Source organism: Zingiber officinale, chromosome 6A (genome assembly GCF_018446385.1).
Source record: "Zingiber officinale cultivar Zhangliang chromosome 6A, Zo_v1.1, whole genome shotgun sequence".
Classification (NCBI taxonomy): domain Eukaryota; kingdom Viridiplantae; phylum Streptophyta; class Magnoliopsida; order Zingiberales; family Zingiberaceae; genus Zingiber; species Zingiber officinale.
The window spans coordinates 150,494,760-150,513,925 of record NC_055997.1 but is presented as its reverse complement, the minus strand read 5'-3'; the positions used below and the strand labels follow the sequence as shown (position 1 = coordinate 150,513,925).

Here is a 19,166-nt window from a genome sequence, read left to right as displayed (position 1 = left end):
TTATTTAATGGCGTTTCTAAACTAAGTAATTATTGTTTTAGTTTGATGGAAAAGAAATCTAAAGAAATTTAATTACTATTAATTCCCATTAAAACAGAAAAAAAAAGAGATGAAAAAAAAAAGGAGGGGAGAGTTATATAATTTGGGTCACGAACGCAGACACGAGTAGGGACCAGATCTAACAAGAGTACAAGTCAACGGAGAGCGGCGCCGTCGATCCCGCGACCGATCCTGGCCGGCGCGTCCTGCCGCAGGATCCACCTCTCGGCGGCGACTCCTACGCACCCGGATGCGGCGGCCATGGAGGAGCGGTGGATGGGACGTCCCCTGCGGCGGCCAGCGCCGACGGGGACGTTGCGGAGGGCGCCGCCGGCGGTCCAGTAGCGGTGGCAGGCCTTGCAAAAGTGCCGCGGCTGGTTGACGTTGTAGTTGTTGAAGTAGCAGAACTTGGTCTCCCGGCTCTTGCACCGCGGGCACGGCAGCGCCTCCTCCCTCGCCGACACTGCTGCCACCAACGCCGCCGTCCCTGTCGCCGTATGCGCCCCTTCCTCTTCCTCCTCCGCCTCTTCCTGTTGCTGCTGGTCGACTTCTCTGTCCCTCTTTCCTATCACTGTGCCGAAAAGCTTGAAACTTGGCTGAGCTTGCGGCGGCGGCATCTCCTCCGCCATGGCGATCAGGCAACGGGTTGGAATTTGGAAATGGATTGTACAAACTAGAATGTAAAACAACTAAAAAGGGGGCAACCAGACGCTTCATTCTTTATATAAGTACATAGACATTTGTTTGTTTAGCCCAAAAAATTTAAAAAAAAAAAAAAAGTTTCGCTAAAAAACTAATAAAAGTGGGGAAAGGTTTTCATAAAAAAGAAAAACAATCTCATTTCTAATATAAAAATCTCTCATAATCAATACTACGCTAGTTAATCATAATTAAAATTTACCTATATCTCGAGGAGTCGAGGTCACATCTATTTTTTCACCATGATCATAAATAGACAATAAAAGCAAGTCTAATATTAATGCTAGCTAGCCCAAGGCACATGTAGATTCCATTATTAAATGTTTTAAGTTTAAAGCTCCAATAATATCTCAAGTAAAATGTAATGAGATAGAATGTATATATATACTAGTTTTTTTAAAATCTAATGAAGCTAAGTGAAGACCTACACAAACTAAATATTGTTACCATAGATCTGAATGCAACTTGATAATACAACACAACGTAATACAACATCTTTACTAATTCCCAATGCAACTCTAGCCACTACAACACTTACATATCGAGCCAAATCAACTCTTTGCCAACATAATACTTTAATGCATGGATGGGATTTTATGTTACTACTGTATACGATTAATTGTGGCAAAAGATAAACACGTTCATCCCCAATGCTCCCACCAATTTGTCATAGGACCAACACGGAAAAAGTAAATTACGAGCGGCTACTGTATACGTTTAATGCATCATGCTTTACCATACCACGGTACAAGCATCTTGATCAAAAGATGAGAAGAATTTTTTTCACAAAGATATGTGCCCATCTCCTTTATTTCATTGTAATAAGTTTATCATCCTCTAACTAATTGGAGATCCCATAAGGGCAAAAATCTACAACTCAAGCTTTCAAGATCAGTTTGAAATTTTCTCATTAAATAATTTCTAAAATTATTAAAAAGATGTCATATCACCGTTTTGCATTAGATCAATGTCAAAGAAAATGGGAATTATTAAGTACAAGAAGATTCTCATATCAAAGAATTCTTTCAAGGAAATAAAAAAAGATTACTGCAGGCGTAATCAAATGCTCACTTCTCCACATTGGATTAAACTTTTCAAGAAGACTGCCTTCCCAGACGTAATCAAATGCTCACTTTTCCACATGGGATTAAACTATTCAAGAAGGCATCTTCCTCCTTTTCCTTGTATTTGAAAAGTATGAGCTTTTCAAATACAAGGAAAAGAAAAGTATGAGCTTTTTCATTGTCAATGGAAACATCTTAAAAGTTAGGCAAAAATAAAAAAATTGTTATGAATTACAAAAGCAAAAGGCTACGAGGCCGGCTCATTTTTTAATCATTAGCCTTGCTTTAAACTTTGAGAAACAACAAACACATCTTCTTTTTGCCCCACGGAACATGGTATGGTGGAAGAAGACAAGACTCAGTACCAGGCAACCAAATTCAAATCTTACATTGAGCATTTCCAAACACATCTTCTTACCGGAGTGCTTTGCCAAGAATCATCTGTGCTTCTTGAATTTATCCGGTGGTCGGTATGTGGGGCCAAGTGATCCATTCCCAGTCTAATTAGACCGAAAGCCCATATACCTAGATATATAAAAAAAAAAAAAAACTCCTCTTCCTTTTCTAGGGTTCATCCAACTCCATCCCACACCATCAATTTAATATAACAAGAAAATTATTTAAAGCTAACCTATTCATTATCTCTTAGTTCACCATTAATTAGAAAATCAAGCACTTGTCTGTCTTGTTTATTGAACACTGTTTTGTGAAATATTATAAAATGAGGAAATATAATGGCAAAGTGAAAATTTTTGACACAATAAGATTTCCAGCCAAGTTTACCTATTGGGTAGGAAGAGGGGAGAGGATTTGTCGATAGTTTTTTACCACAGTACCTACATATTAGATCAATTTAATTGTAGATTGCAAATTCATCTTGCTCTTAGTGTTTTTTTCCTCCTCTCTTTGTATCCACGTTGCTCGTCTTCTTCTTCTTCAGTTAGGGAAATGAGGAAACAAAGCGTAGATGGCTAGGTTCAGGTAGATAAATAGGTCGAGAGTTTGTTCACCTCTCGGTCTCTATACATAACGCTATACTTCATCTCCCTCTTCCCAGAGAAAGTGATCAGTAAAAGTTATAAAAGAGCATCACAATCCACGTAACAAAACCAGTAAAAGTACAAGCATAAAAGACGTAACTTTACAAGCAAGTGATCATCCTCATCTCAGGGGAGATGTATCTAAAGTAAAAGCATGCCAATCATAATTCTTTTGTATGGGATATGACTAATAAATCATTATGATTCTCTTGGACTTTTGAAAAGGGAGACCACAAGACAAGGGAGCCTACTTCGACTTTAAAGAAAGAGATAAAAGATAGGGATACCTAGTGGAGTTGCCAAATTATTTATATATTGCACTGGGATTCCTTTACAAGCCATGCATTCTCTTCTATATTTATTCATTTTTTCCTTTTCCCAAAAAAAAAAAAAAAAATGGCGCTAGCGTCTTGTTGAAAGATTAGAATGTCCAGTTAAATCGAGCTAACCAGAATTAGGTCAAATTAATTTTCACTAATGCAACACAGACTATTAGATGTAATAACCCCCAACTTCAATCAAATAAAAAAAATAGGTCAAAATAAAGACACGTGAATGTGATTTGGATATTCACTAATGCAGGATAAAACAATAGGAGTTGAAGGGATCAAACTACGTCAAAAACCATATCATCTTAAAGTTCATATTTCCATGGTAACTTGTCGAGCATGTACTTAGAGTGATAGGAAACAACGAAAGGAGAGTTAGAAGTCACCTGATACAAAGATCATTGACTCCTCCCTTCCCAGAAGTACTCCATTCTTTTAACTAAAGAAGGATGAGGGAAATTATATCAGATATATCTCTATGTAATGTACGAGATTCTCTATTGAAATCGTTATTCTGAGAGAAAAAAAATATATCATATTGCTGCAGGTGGAAGATTACAAACTCAGATTTTCTCCCTGTTAAAGGAGCTAATCGGATAGAAAAATGATAGCAAAATGATAGCGAATTTGGGCTATCCATTGTTGACGATCCGGCCCCTGTACGGCCCTCTTCGGACAATAAAGGTTTCTGGTGGTTGACACTCTTCCATCCAAGTCATTTCGGAAGCCTCAATTCCACCAGGCAAAGAACCTTTAAATATTTGAATAATGAATTATGTATTGATAGCCCTCAGAGTCACCATGATAGAATTAATTCGTAAAGTGTATACCAGAAAATTTTCTTCTTGACTTCTTGAAGTAAGTGCAATCTCGTCCATCTTTTGATGAATAGGGGGGCGATAAAACATCGAAAAGAGCAGAAGGAGTTACCGCTTTGAAAGAATGGATGTTGCCGCCGCTTGTAGGATAGAGAATTGTAGTTCCACAAGGCGCAGTCATCTGACCATCTCTGACAATCTTTGTTGGTCTAGCTGAAAAAAAAATGCTAAGATGATTTAAATGCAATTATCAACCGCAATCAAAGCACCAATAACAAAATAACTTTTTCCTGGCATATGTTAATTATTTTTTATTAATATTAATTGGTCAAAATTACTTAGACATTAAAAATGCTGGTCAAAAGTGCTCCAATATTGGTCATACCAATGCAACATTGGTCAAAACTATTATAATGCCAATTTGGTTAAAAGTGCTCAAATACACTATTATAATCGTTCTGGCTAAAACTACTACAACATGAAGCACTTTCTTCTCTAAAGTCAAATAATCCAGGGCTATCGAAATTGATCTAAATACTGTCAAAATTGATCCAACTTGATCAAAATTGATCCAACTTAATTAAAATTATTCCAACTTAGTCAAAACTACTACAATGTATTGAACTGGTTGAATAAAAGGAGTAATTTAGAGAGAAAATTTAGCATCAGACGTTGCTTTGATATTTTTTCAACATAGAAAACTCTTTTGATGACAATGAATAATAAAGGATGCTCTTTTAATTTTTTCCCCCATGTAATAGAAAGAGATTTAAATGATGTGAATATTACTAATTATTATTATTATTATTTTTATATACCAGGTATCCATATCTTGTGACTATTACTAATTATATACCTTTGTAGCCTGGTCAAATAATTGCAACATACAGTTTGATGATGATGATAACACAATAAATGCTAAAATGTTACACTAAATTATTAGTACGACTTCAATTAGAAGAGATAACCAACCATTTATTCACAAGAGAAGGCAATTACATTGATCTGAAAGCATCTCCAATCATCTGAACTAACAAGTAACAAAAATAAGCATACATCTGAATAAACAAACGTTTGTCAAACAAGAGGGTTTTAATTATCATAGCTAACAAAATAATGTTTACAGAAAAAATGGCATATACCTTGGGAAGCATCTATTGGTACTTCAGTATCAATCCAGTCATATGATTTGACAAACATTGTCCCATAAAGAACCTTGCTGAGCACGGTCATCCCTGGATGATTATGAAGCGGAATAACAGACAAAGGTGGCATGCAGAAGATCCCGATCTGCATCATAGTTGGAGAACAATCAAGATAGCATTAGCATCATTTAAATTCATTGTAAAGAGAAATATGCTGCAATAGTCAAGAACCCAGAGAAATGCAGCAAGTTGTGCAACTTATATGAGACACTCTGGAAAAGGATTCAGATGCTTACAGAAAACTCATCACACTCGTGTACATGCAGATACTTGATAGGAGGTGGACACAGGTTACTTCCATTACGCACTCTTCTTCCATTTGGACCTTGCATGGAAAGTGTCCACCCACGTGCTATCTGAGCCTCAGTTTCAAGTCCCACATCAGAAGGATTGATATCATCTGAAATAATAAAAATGAGAAATCGAAAATAAAAAGTACTAGATATTGTTTATACTAATTAAACAAATTGGTTAAATTATAAAACATAATTTGTAGGTTATTGATTGAACAAGTTTTCCTAATGTGGATTTAATCAAGAAAGATGTATGAATAAATATAAATTAATACAATAATGATGACAAATGGAAAAGGAGGTAAATGTGTTCAAGATGTGGAGGTCTAAAATATTTTCCAACTGCAGAAAGGTGGTCCAATTTGGTAGCCAGGACACAGAACTACCTCTCTATATCTAAAAAGGGGGAAAAAATGTGAACTTGAAGATGTTAATATCAACATCAACCGGTGAATCTAAGCACACACATCCAATTTACAGCAAATGCCCAAGACAAGCAATCCAGTATGGTAGCTAGAGCAAAAATCTCCAACACTTGATGAACACCCAAAGTTTCACATCAGAGTATAATAACATGATTCTATCATTTTCTTTTCACGTGCCGCAAGACATCTCAACAACTGGTTCCCTGAATATCCAAATCATTCAATAACCATTAGAAGCAAAATCTTTAACATGTAGTCAAGTGCAAAATAAACATGAATAAATGACCAGGAAGCCCATCCAACCATATTGAAACTGCTTAAGGCTCAGAATAGTCCAATTCAACCCAAACTATGTAGGCCCACACATCCAGGACTGTTTATGGCTCAGGACTGCCCAACATATTCCAAAATGCATAGACAATTGGATGTATCTCATACACAAAGGGCCAAAACAACCTTAATTTGATGAGGTGGAACTAAGGAGACAAGGATAATCAACAGACATGAAACAAAACAAAAATAAGGATAACAGATGAATCATAAAGTGTTATGAATAATGGATAAAAAGTACGTGCACTTGGAATTGATTAAAAAAATAGCTTTATGGACTTGTATGCCACTTGGCAATGCTCTTCTACAAGTAAAATCCATTTAACCCACACTTCTGTTGCTTGAACCACCAAGGCAAAGTGGGTGATTTACAGATTTTTTAAATACACAAGGAACAACAAGTTGAGATCCTCAGAAGAATATATGTGGATAAGAATCCAACTAAGAAAAGACCAATACAAGGAGAAATTAAACACATTGCTAAAACTTTAAACCGTTTCTAACCATTGAAAGGATGGCACTGAACATAACCCTACAGCGTGTTATTGTGGAATTGTCTAATTCATTTAATAGTAGAAATTAATATTGGGCCATTAATTCATATAGCCAAGATGAGGTCATATATTGGCCTCAACTATAATACAGATTGAATATTTTACCATGCAATTATTACTATTAAGAAGTTTCAGATTCATATCATTTACCAAATGAGTAAAAGTAGATCAACTTCAGGGGAAGATAAATCACATCAACTATCATTACCACCAATCAAAAATATAAAGAATGTGTCACTGCAAAGAAACTACAATTCTCACCTAAACAAGACCGTACATGTTCAAGAGCTTCTTCAGATATTGGTCCCTTGCCGTTGAATGATACTTTACAGACCTCGTATAGTCTTCTAATTGCAGGCATACTGCAGGATGGGGCCAAGTAGCCTATAGATAAACCAACCAAAAGCTTCCAACTGGTAACGTGTATCAATCAGGAACTTCAAGTGAACCAGTGTTTATCACGGGGGTACCAAGTGCATAGCTCTATGGTAATGAGTGGCAAAGTGTCACTTCAATGGAAAGAAAGAAAAATTGTACTGATTTGTTTCTATAAGCAAAAAATCTGCAACAATTTGAGCATGCCCTTATTTATGAAGTTCAACGACAACAAAAGAAATCTAACACTTTCGCAATGATCCTTATTTTTCTTTTTCGAATTCGATAAAAAAAAATATAATCTTACCATAAACGTATATTGAACTTCTCCACCTTACGACAGAAGTGGGGAAAAGAACTGAACGAGTTACCGAATTCAAATTAAAGAAGATATTTGGCAGATAACTGGACTAAGGAATCATGGTTTTAAAGCAATCGACAGAATCGAGTGGTTCAGTGGATCGTCATTTTTACGCTAGATAACCCAAAGCGAAAATACTCCTTGTTTCTGGACCGACACTTTCAGCATTCCAAAAAAGAAAAAAGTGGAACAGAGCACAAAAGATAACGGCAAAGAAAAAGCAACAACGGGGAAAGACGAGCAACCTCCACAATAAACTCCGACCATAGACAAACACCGAATCCCGCTGTTGCAGAAACCCAACTCATCGAATCTAAAACATCCATAACAGAGTCCAAACAATCCTAAACCAGATACACTCAGAAAAGAAACTGAGAAAAAAAAAAAAAGAAACCACTCTCAATTAACAACATAGACATAGAAACACGAAAAGAATGCGAGCTTCCTGGTTCTCACCTCGCAGTTAGGGTTCAATCGTGGCTATCCTCGGCAGGCGATGGGAGATCGAGAATGACGAGCGACGTGCGAAGAGCGACGAGTACTCGCCAGGTGCGTTTTGGGGCAGATGGATCCGCATCACAAATAAATAAACAATTCAATATTAAATATATTAATTGCGGAATAATAAACGTGGGGCTTGCGAGCGGAAACATATCGCAGGTGCGACATATCCACCGCGACGTAAACCATACCTGTTTTCGTCTACCAACAGATTTCCTCGTGTCAGTGGTGGACGTGGGCCCCAGAGAGACCGCGGTTACGTCCAGTATCGGGGCCGGTAATATCTTGCGTGTTGAAATAAAGTATCGAGTCTATTTCGGACGAGGAATTCCAGGATTCATCCGCCGGCGTACGATCGATTGACCGAGCCGCGCGTCAGCTTAGACGTCATCTGCCAATCCGCTGTGGTCGCTCCGACACGGCGCGCCGGGCAAAGCCGGGCACGTTACGAAGTTTTTGTGGGTGCTGAAGCGTGTCGCCTGTGTTGGAAGGCAGAGAGAAAAGGCTCCGAGCGGATTCGAAGTTCGGGGATCAGTCACGAGACGAAGCGCGTGGACATGATCGGTGTGGAGCCTGCTGCCTGTCTTTCACGACGCACGTGGGCTCCGCCCATTTATGTATTTAGGCGAACAAAATAAAAGAAGAAATATTGATATGAAAAAGAAAAACGAGTAAAGACATAAGAATTCTGTCAATTTAAACCGACAAAGATCTTATAAATAATATGCACGTGGTTTGTTTTTGTCATGCTACATAAATACGAAATTTACTAGTGGATAAAAGTATCTTATATTTTATTTCAAAAAATATATATATCTAAGCTATTTCTATTTTAAGTAATTTTTTAAATTATGTTTTTATCAATAAAAATTAAAAGATGTTCTATATTTGAATAATTTAAATTAATAGTAAAATAATTTTAATTAAAACCACTTAGCATAATTTTTATTGGCGCAGCGGGACCGGTAAGAAGAGATTAATTGTCTGAAATAGAAAAATAAAATTTCTTCCCGATCCTTAGACTTAGACTTAGACTAGAAACACAATTAAAAACAGAATTAACAATTTAAAGAAATAAGTAAAAGATCATTATTTACTTGATTACAAAGTTGATTGTTAATCCAAGACGATTGAAAAGCAATCTCCTTCTCTGAAGACGGATAAACTTTTTACACACATTGAAAGCTCAGAAATAACTAGGAAAGTGATTACAGAAGTTGTTATTAATTTCTTAGCTCCATAGGACTTTTTATTGCCCCTGAAAAATTTTATCTATGGTTTGAAGACGCTTCCAGAGGAGTTAGAGGACGCCTTCAGCGAGACGCAGTGGATAAAGATTTATCCACTGTCAACGGGTAACTTTTTGGTTGAAAGCGTCTTCCATGCTCATGGAGGGCGCCGTTCATGGAGGGCACCTTCCATGTCCATGGAAGGCGACTTCCACCTGAAGGTTGCAGAGGTGTCTTCAATGTCTTTTAAAGGCGCCTCTAGCAACAAGTATAGTCTCCATATGCTCTTCTGCTGTTCCGATCGCATGGGTGATTGCGGGCAATTGAAATAGGACTCACCCGAACTCAATTTCCGGTCTTCTCCTTGAACAAACTTCCGCTCTAACTTATCGTCCCTCAAACGTTACGTGCGTTCTTCTTGTACACTAGTGTACTATTCCGCAACACCTCGTTCCTCGAATGTACCGAGCTCGTTGGCTCTTTTCCCGTGTCATCTTTCTCGCTAACTGCGTCTTCCACTCGATTTCTTATGCTCTTAAATTCCTGCACACTTAGACATAAAGATCAAATCAAAACATGATCTAACTTAATGTAGTTGATCACGCCAAAATAATCATGAGATCCAATAATTTTAACTAAAATTATTATAACAATGCTACAACAAAGATATTTTACAAAATAAAAGATAAAACAGCCACCCTTTGAATATATTTTTATGAGGCACCTTTTCGACTGTAACAAAAATATAAAGAAGGAATGAAAATAGTTCGTCTTAAACATATTATTTGCTACTTTTGTACTTTTTCGGTTTAAATTGAACCTTCCCGTTGTAGCCACTTGTCTTGGTAAAAATAGCTTTCTAATTTTGAACCTTCCACAATCCACATCGTCCATTTCTATCAAACTCTAATTCTATAAATTAAAATTGACTTAATGAGAGAATAATTAATGGTGGAAATAGCACAAAAAGTTATACTTAACTATACTTAGCTGGATGGAGGCAGCGAAGCCGAAAAGCATTTGAATGGCTCAGCGAGGAACAGGAAGGATTGATTGATTGATATTGTTACCTTGTTTTGGTGACCTGCGATGGCAGTTGAGTAGAGTTTCGATCGACAACCACCGCCGGTCATGGAGAAGAAGGGCGCCGTGACCGTGCTGATGAACCGGTACGAGCTGGGGAGGCTGCTGGGGCAAGGCACGTTCGCGAAGGTGTACCAGGCGAGGAACCTTGCCACCGGCGCCATCGTTGCCATCAAGGTCATCGACAAGGAGAAGGTGCTCCGGGTGGGGATGATCGACCAGATCAAGCGCGAGATTTCGGTGATGCGCCTCGTCCACCACCCCAACATCGTCGAGCTCTACGAGGTGATGGCGACGCGCAGCAAGATCTACTTTGCGATGGAGTACGTCCGCGGTGGCGAGCTTTTCAGTAAGGTGGCCAAGGGGCGGCTAAAGGAGGACGCCGCCCGGAAGTACTTCCACCAGCTGATCGCCGCCGTGGACTTCTGTCACAGCCGCGGCGTCTACCACCGGGACCTCAAGCCGGAGAACCTGCTGCTGGACGAGAAGGGCGACCTTAAAGTATCCGACTTTGGCCTCAGCGCGCTCGGCGCCTCCCGCGGCCGGGACGGGCTTCTCCACACCACCTGCGGCACGCCGGCGTATGTCGCGCCGGAGATCATCAGCAAGAAAGGATACGACGGCGCCAAGGCCGACATTTGGTCCTGCGGTGTCATCCTCTTCGTGCTTCTTGCAGGGTACCTCCCCTTCCACGATTCGAATCTGATGGAGATGTATCGAAAGATCAGCCGCGGCGACTTCCGGTGTCCCTATTGGTTCCCTTCCGACGTGAAGAAGCTACTGCTCCGCCTTCTGGAGCCAAATCCCGCCGTTCGGATCACCGTCGCCAAGCTCATTGAGAACCCCTGGTTCAGGAAGGGATATTACAAGGCGATCAACCAGCACCAGGCACAGATGAAGCGGGACGAGAGCCTGGGCGACGTCCGCCGGGCGTTTGCCGACGAGGAAGGGCAGGAATCGGAGGACGATAGCAAAAGGCAGTCTTTTTCGGGGGAGCCATCGAGGACGACGTCGCCGGTGAGGCCGGAGCGGCTGAACGCGTTCGACCTGATCGCACGGTCGCCGTCGTTCGACCTGTCAGGGCTGTTCGAGGAGGACTCGAATCATGGTCCACGGGCCTCGGAGGCGCGTTTCACGACGCAGAAGACGACGGAGGCGATCGTGTCAAAGCTGGAGGAGATCGCACGGACGGAGCGTTTCCGGGTGCGGAAGGAGAAGGAGGGAGTGGTGAAGCTGGAAGGCAGCCGGGAGGGGCGGAAGGGGCAGCTCGCGGTGGAGGCCGAGATCTTCGAGCTTACGCCGGCGCTGTACGTGGTAGAGCTCAAGAAATCGGCCGGTGACACGCTGGAGTACCAGAGGTTCTACAACCAGGGGATGAAGCCGTCGCTCAAAGACATCGTGTGGAAGTGGCAGCTGGGGGAGCAGTAGCCACCGCTGCCAGCTCTTCCGGCGCCGTAGCTGCAGTCGCCGACGGATGCAACGAACGCACGAATGACCCCACCTCCCTTCAATTCCCATGTGCCCCTCTTCCCTTGTACTGCACGTCACCAAACATCCAGCGGAGTTTGGAGCCCTTCTACAACTGCCATCAATCCAATTACCACAATAAATTATGTGTGTGTTGTCAGTCTTATTTAGAACATCTTCTGAATGTATGCGATAGATCTCTGTACAATTGTTTCAAAATGAGCAAGATTGCAATTTTATTTTTTAAGATGCAACTGAGAATATTGTGTACTAGTAAGAAATCTAAGGAAAACTGAAGCTACAGAAAAAAGAACAGCAGTGGAACACAATTACAAGAAATAGATTTGCAGAAGCGTGATCATATTTTACAGGATATTAGCTGAAAAAACAGGTCTTCAGATCTTGCACAATGAATAAACTTCAGTTTATCAGTGCAAGAGAACAACGATTTATGATGTCAAATAAAACTCAGAGGTTAGGACCGAATCAGTTTGGACTTGAGGCATAGGAATCATCAGCAAATTCAGTATCACTGATAGCTGAAATCTAAGTAATAAGAAGATTTGGATGAAAATAAGAGGTGGAATCTCAGAAAACCTTAGAACAGTGACTACCCAACTGGCACACTTGAATCTGCTCAACCCATTTGGATTGTTCCTCTGGTAATGAATGTATCCATGACTGCAATTGATTGCCATGTTCTAATTCAGGTATTCGATATTGGTGCACTCCTGAACTAATGCCGTCGAATATGATGCTGAAGTCACAGAAACTATAAGTTCAACTGCAACCTGAAAGGAAAAAAAAAAACAAACAAACAAAAAAAACAGAGACAAATCCCAATCTGATCTCTTTAGTAGCATCTCTTATCAGTAACCAAATTGTTAGTATAAAAGAAAATATGTGGATTTAAGAAAAGAAAAAGATATCTTTCAGCAATTATATGAGGTGTGTTCCCCCATTGAAATTTCATCATCAAACAACAGACAGCATCATAATAAAACACAGAATACAGATCAACGCATGCTCAACTAAGATTGTGATATATCTAAATGAAATGCAGCTCCTTTGAGTAAGTTACTGATATATCTAAATGATATGCAGCTCCTTTGATATGCTGCTCTGTGAAAGATCAATCATGGATAGAAAGGAAGACGCAGAGTAAACCAATAACTGTTACTCTACGTCCTAACTATCAAAATAATAACCAATTTTGGAGAACAAACATATGCCAATTAAAAGTTCCCACAGAAATCTAAAATTGTTTACAAAGTTCCCCATTTTAGCTCGTGCCTACTGTCTCTCGTTACTGAGATTGAATTCTTGAAATTACTGAAAGCTTATGACTGCATAATTCAAAGTCTTAACGAGAGAAGAGAGAAATGCAACACTAAGTCAAGAACAACTAATCAGGTTTTCAAACTTAGTTGGGTATAAAAGATCAGTTCAGATCCTCTGGTCCGTAATCCCTGATCATTTTCTGGTCCCTTCCACAATTTACACATTGGATCGTGGTCAAAATCCGGCCAAAATTGATTGTGATATCTCCTGGATCCACCTTCCCACCTAGATTATAACTTTTGGTAGAGCCAGGCGGCCGAAGGCCGCTAGTGGTGGACAGGCCGCCCCCTTCTCGGCACCATACAGTCTACCCATCGTCAGCAGCCTCCGACCGCCTGACTTGACCCAATACTATAACCTAGGTGGAAAGATGAAACTAGGGGAGATCACAATTAATTTAACCAGATTCCATCCACGATCCAACGTAAAAGGACCAGAGATTACGGATTAGAGGATCTGGGCTCATAAAAGATAAGCGACATACAACATAAGCATGTGCCAAACATGTATAAATCTCCATACATACAAAAGTGATAAAGTTGTAATGCTCTCTTATCCTCTACATATTACCACTTTGGCACTGCAATATGATTTACTATTGCCAAGTCTAGGAGATCATACAAAAGAGATTTTGGTAAAATTTGTTTATTTTTGTCCATTATTTGATGGAGCAGGGTTGGGTTGTGAGTCTGTGCTAGTCATTATTCGCCTTTTGCCACCAGGGTTGGGTTGTGAGTCTTCTGATTCAGACCTTCAAAGACATTGAATTGAGATGGCTTGGTCGGCAAGCAAGTTAGAAAGGCAGAGCATGAGGATATTTGAAAGAGAGGCATCATGCATATGCCCAACAAAGTAACACTCCATCTTTAACCCCTCAAAATCACAGGGAAAGAGAGAGTTTGTCCAAGACAAATATTGATTGCATTCCATACAAAAGGGATATTTATAGAGGTGAGAATCTAACCTTAATAAGAAATTTGAAATCTTTCTACACATGTTTAACTAAAGAGGTTGGTTGGCATTAGCTTAATTATGCAGAAATTGCCAAATAAAGTGCAAATATTGTTATTTTCCAATCTTATATCAGCATTTTTTATGCCAAGGGTCTGCTTAGGATGGACATTCATGAGTTCTAGTCATCAGTTCTTACCAAACGGCATATGATGTTGGTAATATCCAATTTATTATATTACTTTAAAAGCATACTTCAAACTATTGTTACATGACAATCCGCAAGGTTTAAATATATTGTTCCGTTGCCCGATCAACATGCTGAATTGTATGGGACAAGGAGCAAAAACTATAATCTCATTCACCAATCGTCATCACAAGTCCATTGGAAGCCTTCTCTGTCAATCAAATGTTATGTTTCTGTATTTAAAAGCTCGTTCATCAGAAATAAATTCCATGTTTAAAATAGGTAAAGGTTCACATATTATGTTTCTGTGTTCCTCGTTTGTTTAATTTTAGTGTCAATAGAGCAGTGCTCTTATGCAGGTATTTGAGAGTTTTCATCAACTGACACAAGGCCTGTAAGATTACCATTAACTCTTCACATTTCATTGAGTATTATTTACATAATCAACTCTTTTACCTACATACAAAAATACACAAGAAAAATAGTTTGTACAAGGGTAAAAATTAGCAAACAAGGAAGAAATTGGGCAATCTACAGACGAGCACAAGCACAGATATGGACACATAGAGGACCACAACTATACTTTCCAGAAGCTTGATCATTCATCACACTCAATAATTAGCTAGATAATAAGGTAGTGAAGGTAGATACACTTAGTAAAGCTTGTACCAAGTTAATTGGAGTATTAATTGGTGATACGCTGAAAAAATATCGCCTCAGTTCTTACTTGATGAGCTTCAAGATGGAATGTCTTCAATGAATATCCCTGGACATGATAGAAACAAATAGGAAAAAAGATTTGGAAGGAAATTTCAAATTGAAAACCAAATAAAGTTCTACATAAAGCATAAGGTGCATGTACCAAATGTTAAATTCTCAATTCTATCAGATGTATATGTGATAAGAAGATTTATAATGAATCCAAGTTCAAATATGATATATGCTGAGTTTAACTTATTGGCTATTGCACATTAAAATGATACTATTATCCATGGCACACAAGTAAAAATATTGTCCTTTTGAGGTTCCCCCCTCCCCTCTTTAATGAACTCTTGAAAGAGTTCATAGTGCATAGATGATAAACATAAACCTGTTTGTTTGAGCTCTCTATGAACATGTTCAGCAAAATTATGAGCAAGCTAGAGCATGTATGAGTTCAAGGTTGACGACCTTGTATAAACTAGGTCGAAGACAGCCTTCATGAATTCATTAAGCCAGCTAATGGTCGATATTGAGCAAGGTAGAATCTTTATTATCATTTCGTAATGGAGAAACTGGTTTGAGCATCCTCACGGAATAACAAGAATGTTGTTATTTAAATAATAACAGATTTCAAGTCAACTGAAACTTACTTTGCAACTCTAAGAAGATGTCCAAGTAAATTGTAAACATAAATCTGTAAATCTAGAAATCACCTGGCTCTGATCATGAAAAATGAATTTTAAAAGTATCAACAAAAGAAAAGTAAACTCATTCATTTACAATCTTAAAGGAACCAAAGAATTTTGTCGTTTATCCTAACAAATTTTGAGCAATGACAAATAAATATTAATATAAAGATGGATAAAGTTATACCTCTTTCTTAGGACTTCATCATGAAGCTTTCTTCCCTGAGTGAGCAGCCTCGTACACAAGGTGCTGCAATCCAGGCTTCAGTTCCTTCCTCCAGAACTCTTCGTAAGCTTCACTATCCCCAGCTTTCTTCTTCACCTCAACCACAACGATTGAAGGTGTGAGTTCAAAAATCTCAGCTCCAATCGTCAATGGTCCCTTCTCCCCTTCCCTGGTTCCTTCCAAACTCGCTCCAGAATCATTTCTCCGCACAGTGAAGCTTACCACTTTGGCAATCTCCTCTAATTTCGATATGATCGTTGCCACAGACTCCTTGGACAGGAACCTCGTCTCATCCCCTGTCTCTCCAAACAAACCAGAGAGATCGAATGCCCTAGAGAAGGATATGACATCAAATGCATTGAGACTCACCGGCCTCCGCATCCCCTTCCTCCGCCGCTTCTCCTCCACTAGTGTTGCGGGGCAGGAGACGGCGGAGCAGTCAGATTCAGTTTCCCAATCTAAAGTCACATCGCCCTGAACTCTATCATCGTGTAGATCGGGGTCTTCCGGGCAGCGTAATTGGTAGTCGTCTAGGACCGGCCGGAACCCTTTCTTGAACCACTTGTCCTCCATGATTTCCGGGATGGTGATCCGGGTCTGGGCATTAGTGTCCAGAAGGCGACGTAGAAACCTGTAGAGATCCTGCGAGAACCAGCGCGGGCATCTGAAATCTCCTTTATAAATCTTTCTATACATTGCGACAATATTGGCGTCCTGGAACGGGAGATAGCCGGCCATCAGTACGAAGAGGATGATACCACAGGACCAAATGTCGACCTTGGAACCGTCGTAGCCCCTCCTCGAGAGAACCTCCGGCGCGACGTACGCTGGTGTTCCACAGAGGGTGTGCAGAAGCCCGTCGCCTCCACGGCTCTGATCGGCCACGGCCGAGAGTCCAAAGTCGGACACCTTCATGTCCCCGTTCTCGTCCACGAGCAGGTTCTCCGGCTTGAGATCGCGGTGGAAAACGCCGCGGGCGTGGCAGAACGCCACCGCAGAAATCAGCTGCTGGAAGTAGCGGCGGGCGGTGTCTTCCTTGAGCCGTCCCTTGGCGACGCGGGCGAAGAGCTCGCCGCCGCGTACGTACTCCATCACAAAATAAATCTTTGACCTAGTGGCCATGACCTCTAACAGCTGCACGATGTAAGGGTGGCGTACGCGGCGGAGGATGGCGATCTCGCGCTTGATTAGCGCGACAAGCCCCAACTTCACTATCTTCTCCTTGTCCAGGACCTTGATAGCCACATCCTCTTCCGTCTTCACGTTACGGGCGACGTACACCTTCGCGAAGGTTCCGGCGCCAAGAAGCTTACCAAGCTCGTAGCGGCCAAGCAGAAGCTTGGCCTCCGTCTTCACTCGCTTGGCCGGATGGCACTCCAGCCTCGCCGTTTCTGCCTCCGCCATCGACAAGGCAATCGAATCCTCCCCAACGTGAGACGACTCGAAGCTCACTCGTCTCCCCCTCCCACGGCAAAAGGGTTAGGGAGAAACAACCAACAGCAACGACGAATCAAACGTGAAGGGTAATGGGTGAAGGGCATTCATCCCGGTATATATCGAGATACGGCTCGACTGTAGCGTCCACCGCGATAAATGAATAAAACGTCCGGTACAAAAGAATTTTGACATAGCGTCCGTTATCTGCTGATTTCCAATATTTGACTATAATTTTAAAATGTAAACTCATAGAAACATGCATGACATTATAGAATTGATACGAATTAAACAAATCTATTTTTTAATATATTTTTTTATTTTTTATTAATATTTTTAATAACGAATTATTCCAAATGGCCTCAAAATACATTAGTTGGAGTTGTTGAATTTGCAAGGACGACTTTGGAATGTTTCAAATCTCATTGATAGAGCTTGCCAACTTAGATATTGCCCAAATTTTATAATTAAATAATCTTTTTGGGATTAAGTAGAAGACCATGAAATAGTATTTGATATTTTCATAATAAGTTGGTGACTTCGATCCAAGTTGGATTGATATTGATTGAGAAAAATTCATTTAAAGTACATTAAAAAAAAATCCTTCAAACTATGACGTGCACCCTTTCTATTAGAAAATAAATTCTATGGATTAAATTGAATTAAGACTTTATCCATTTTATTTAAACGACTAAGTTTTGAATAAGATGATAGGATTTATTAGAGTTATAGTTGAGTTTGTTGAAATCTATAGATAACTATGTGTTTGCCTTAAGTATCTTGTACATTTAAACTAAGAGGAATGATGTGTTGTTCATCTTATGTTGATGTACACCTAGTGTATATATATATATATATATATATACTTCTTAATCATTAAATACTATATCCTAAATTTTAAACCGTAAGGTTTAAAACATAAACCCTAAGCTTTTAAAAAAATTACACTAAATGTGCATAAAGTGGACAACATATCAAACTTATTTATTCTAGTTAAATAACATTATTAATCTAGCTTATTAAAAATATAGAATTATTCAATTTTGGTAAATAGTTTTTGACTTTTTTTTATTATCTCAAAATTGTTATTTTAATTTATTTTTTCACGGGAAAGAATTTTTGACCTAAAAAATATTTGAAAATAATAAAGTTGATTCGTATTTGAAGCTATATTTTTATTATGTGATAACTTTTTATGTTAAGCGAACTATTATGATATAAGCAATTTTTTTAAAATAATCATCTATTAATATTTTGACTAATTTTTATATATATTATATCTATTTTAAAATTTAACCATAATTTGAATGTGAGAAGAGTTAAATTGGTATAAAATATATGGAAAAGTCATTAAATAACTATTAGTAAAAATAATAAAGGATTCTTTTATTTTCTTAATTATCAATATTTTTTATTTTAGCATTATTAGGGTAATCATCATTATTCTAAGTTATAGTAGTTGTGATCCTAACTACTATGTTTTAAGTTATAACAGTTAACTACTAGTTTTAGTAACTATGATTAACTACTATAATAATATTACTATAAATTCATTAAATTATTTTTTTTTTTAAATAAATAATTATTTATAAATTTTATGTTGGAATAGTAATAATAATAATAATAAATTTAGGATAAAAAATAGAGTAAAAATGTAAAATGCTGTTTTAATATTTTAAAAATGAAACACTGAATAACAAAAATAAAGAGTTTTTTATTTTTATTTTTATTTTTATTTGTAACCTATAAAATTAATAAATGTTAGGCATTTATTTATTTTTTGTTTTCCTTGATAATATTCTTACTAACCTAAGAATATTCAGTAAG

The 19,166-nt window shown here is 38.8% G+C and overlaps 4 protein-coding genes across 6 annotated transcripts; 1 reads left to right on the top strand and 3 right to left on the bottom strand.

The window, feature by feature from the left end:
• Positions 1 to 194: 194 nt before the first annotated feature.
• Positions 195 to 668, bottom strand: LOC121995509 (cyclic dof factor 4-like). Its single transcript, XM_042549235.1, has one exon. The coding sequence runs from the start codon at positions 666 to 668 to the stop codon at positions 195 to 197; it is 474 nt and encodes a 157-aa protein (XP_042405169.1).
• A 118-nt stretch (positions 669 to 786) lies between these two features.
• Positions 787 to 8,123, bottom strand: LOC121998782 (plant cysteine oxidase 4-like). 3 transcript variants are annotated; one of them, XM_042553832.1, is made up of 6 exons: positions 7,989 to 8,123; positions 7,058 to 7,279; positions 5,431 to 5,594; positions 5,132 to 5,279; positions 4,002 to 4,202; positions 787 to 3,922 (listed from the first exon to the last, which is right to left on the bottom strand). In XM_042553832.1, exons 2-6 carry the CDS (start codon positions 7,155 to 7,157, stop codon positions 3,804 to 3,806), a joined length of 732 nt encoding a protein of 243 aa, XP_042409766.1. In that variant the 5' UTR covers positions 7,158 to 7,279; positions 7,989 to 8,123; the 3' UTR covers positions 787 to 3,803. The 3 variants fall into 3 exon arrangements, with proteins under 3 accessions (XP_042409766.1, XP_042409767.1, XP_042409768.1); XM_042553833.1 differs by having other exon boundaries at positions 7,058 to 7,305; positions 7,989 to 8,109; XM_042553834.1 differs by having other exon boundaries at positions 7,058 to 7,180; positions 7,989 to 8,108.
• Positions 8,124 to 10,258: 2,135 nt separating this feature from the next.
• Positions 10,259 to 12,403, top strand: LOC121998778 (CBL-interacting protein kinase 5-like). The gene has a single exon (XM_042553829.1). The coding sequence runs from the start codon at positions 10,394 to 10,396 to the stop codon at positions 11,771 to 11,773; it is 1,380 nt and encodes a 459-aa protein (XP_042409763.1). The 5' UTR covers positions 10,259 to 10,393; the 3' UTR covers positions 11,774 to 12,403.
• A 2,283-nt stretch (positions 12,404 to 14,686) lies between these two features.
• LOC121998777 (CBL-interacting protein kinase 19-like) lies at positions 14,687 to 17,424 on the bottom strand. Its single transcript, XM_042553828.1, has 2 exons — positions 15,867 to 17,424; positions 14,687 to 15,057 (listed from the first exon to the last, which is right to left on the bottom strand). The coding sequence occupies exon 1, from the start codon at positions 17,307 to 17,309 to the stop codon at positions 15,885 to 15,887; it is 1,425 nt and encodes a 474-aa protein (XP_042409762.1). The 5' UTR covers positions 17,310 to 17,424; the 3' UTR covers positions 14,687 to 15,057; positions 15,867 to 15,884.
• Between the last annotated feature and the right edge of the window lie 1,742 nt (positions 17,425 to 19,166).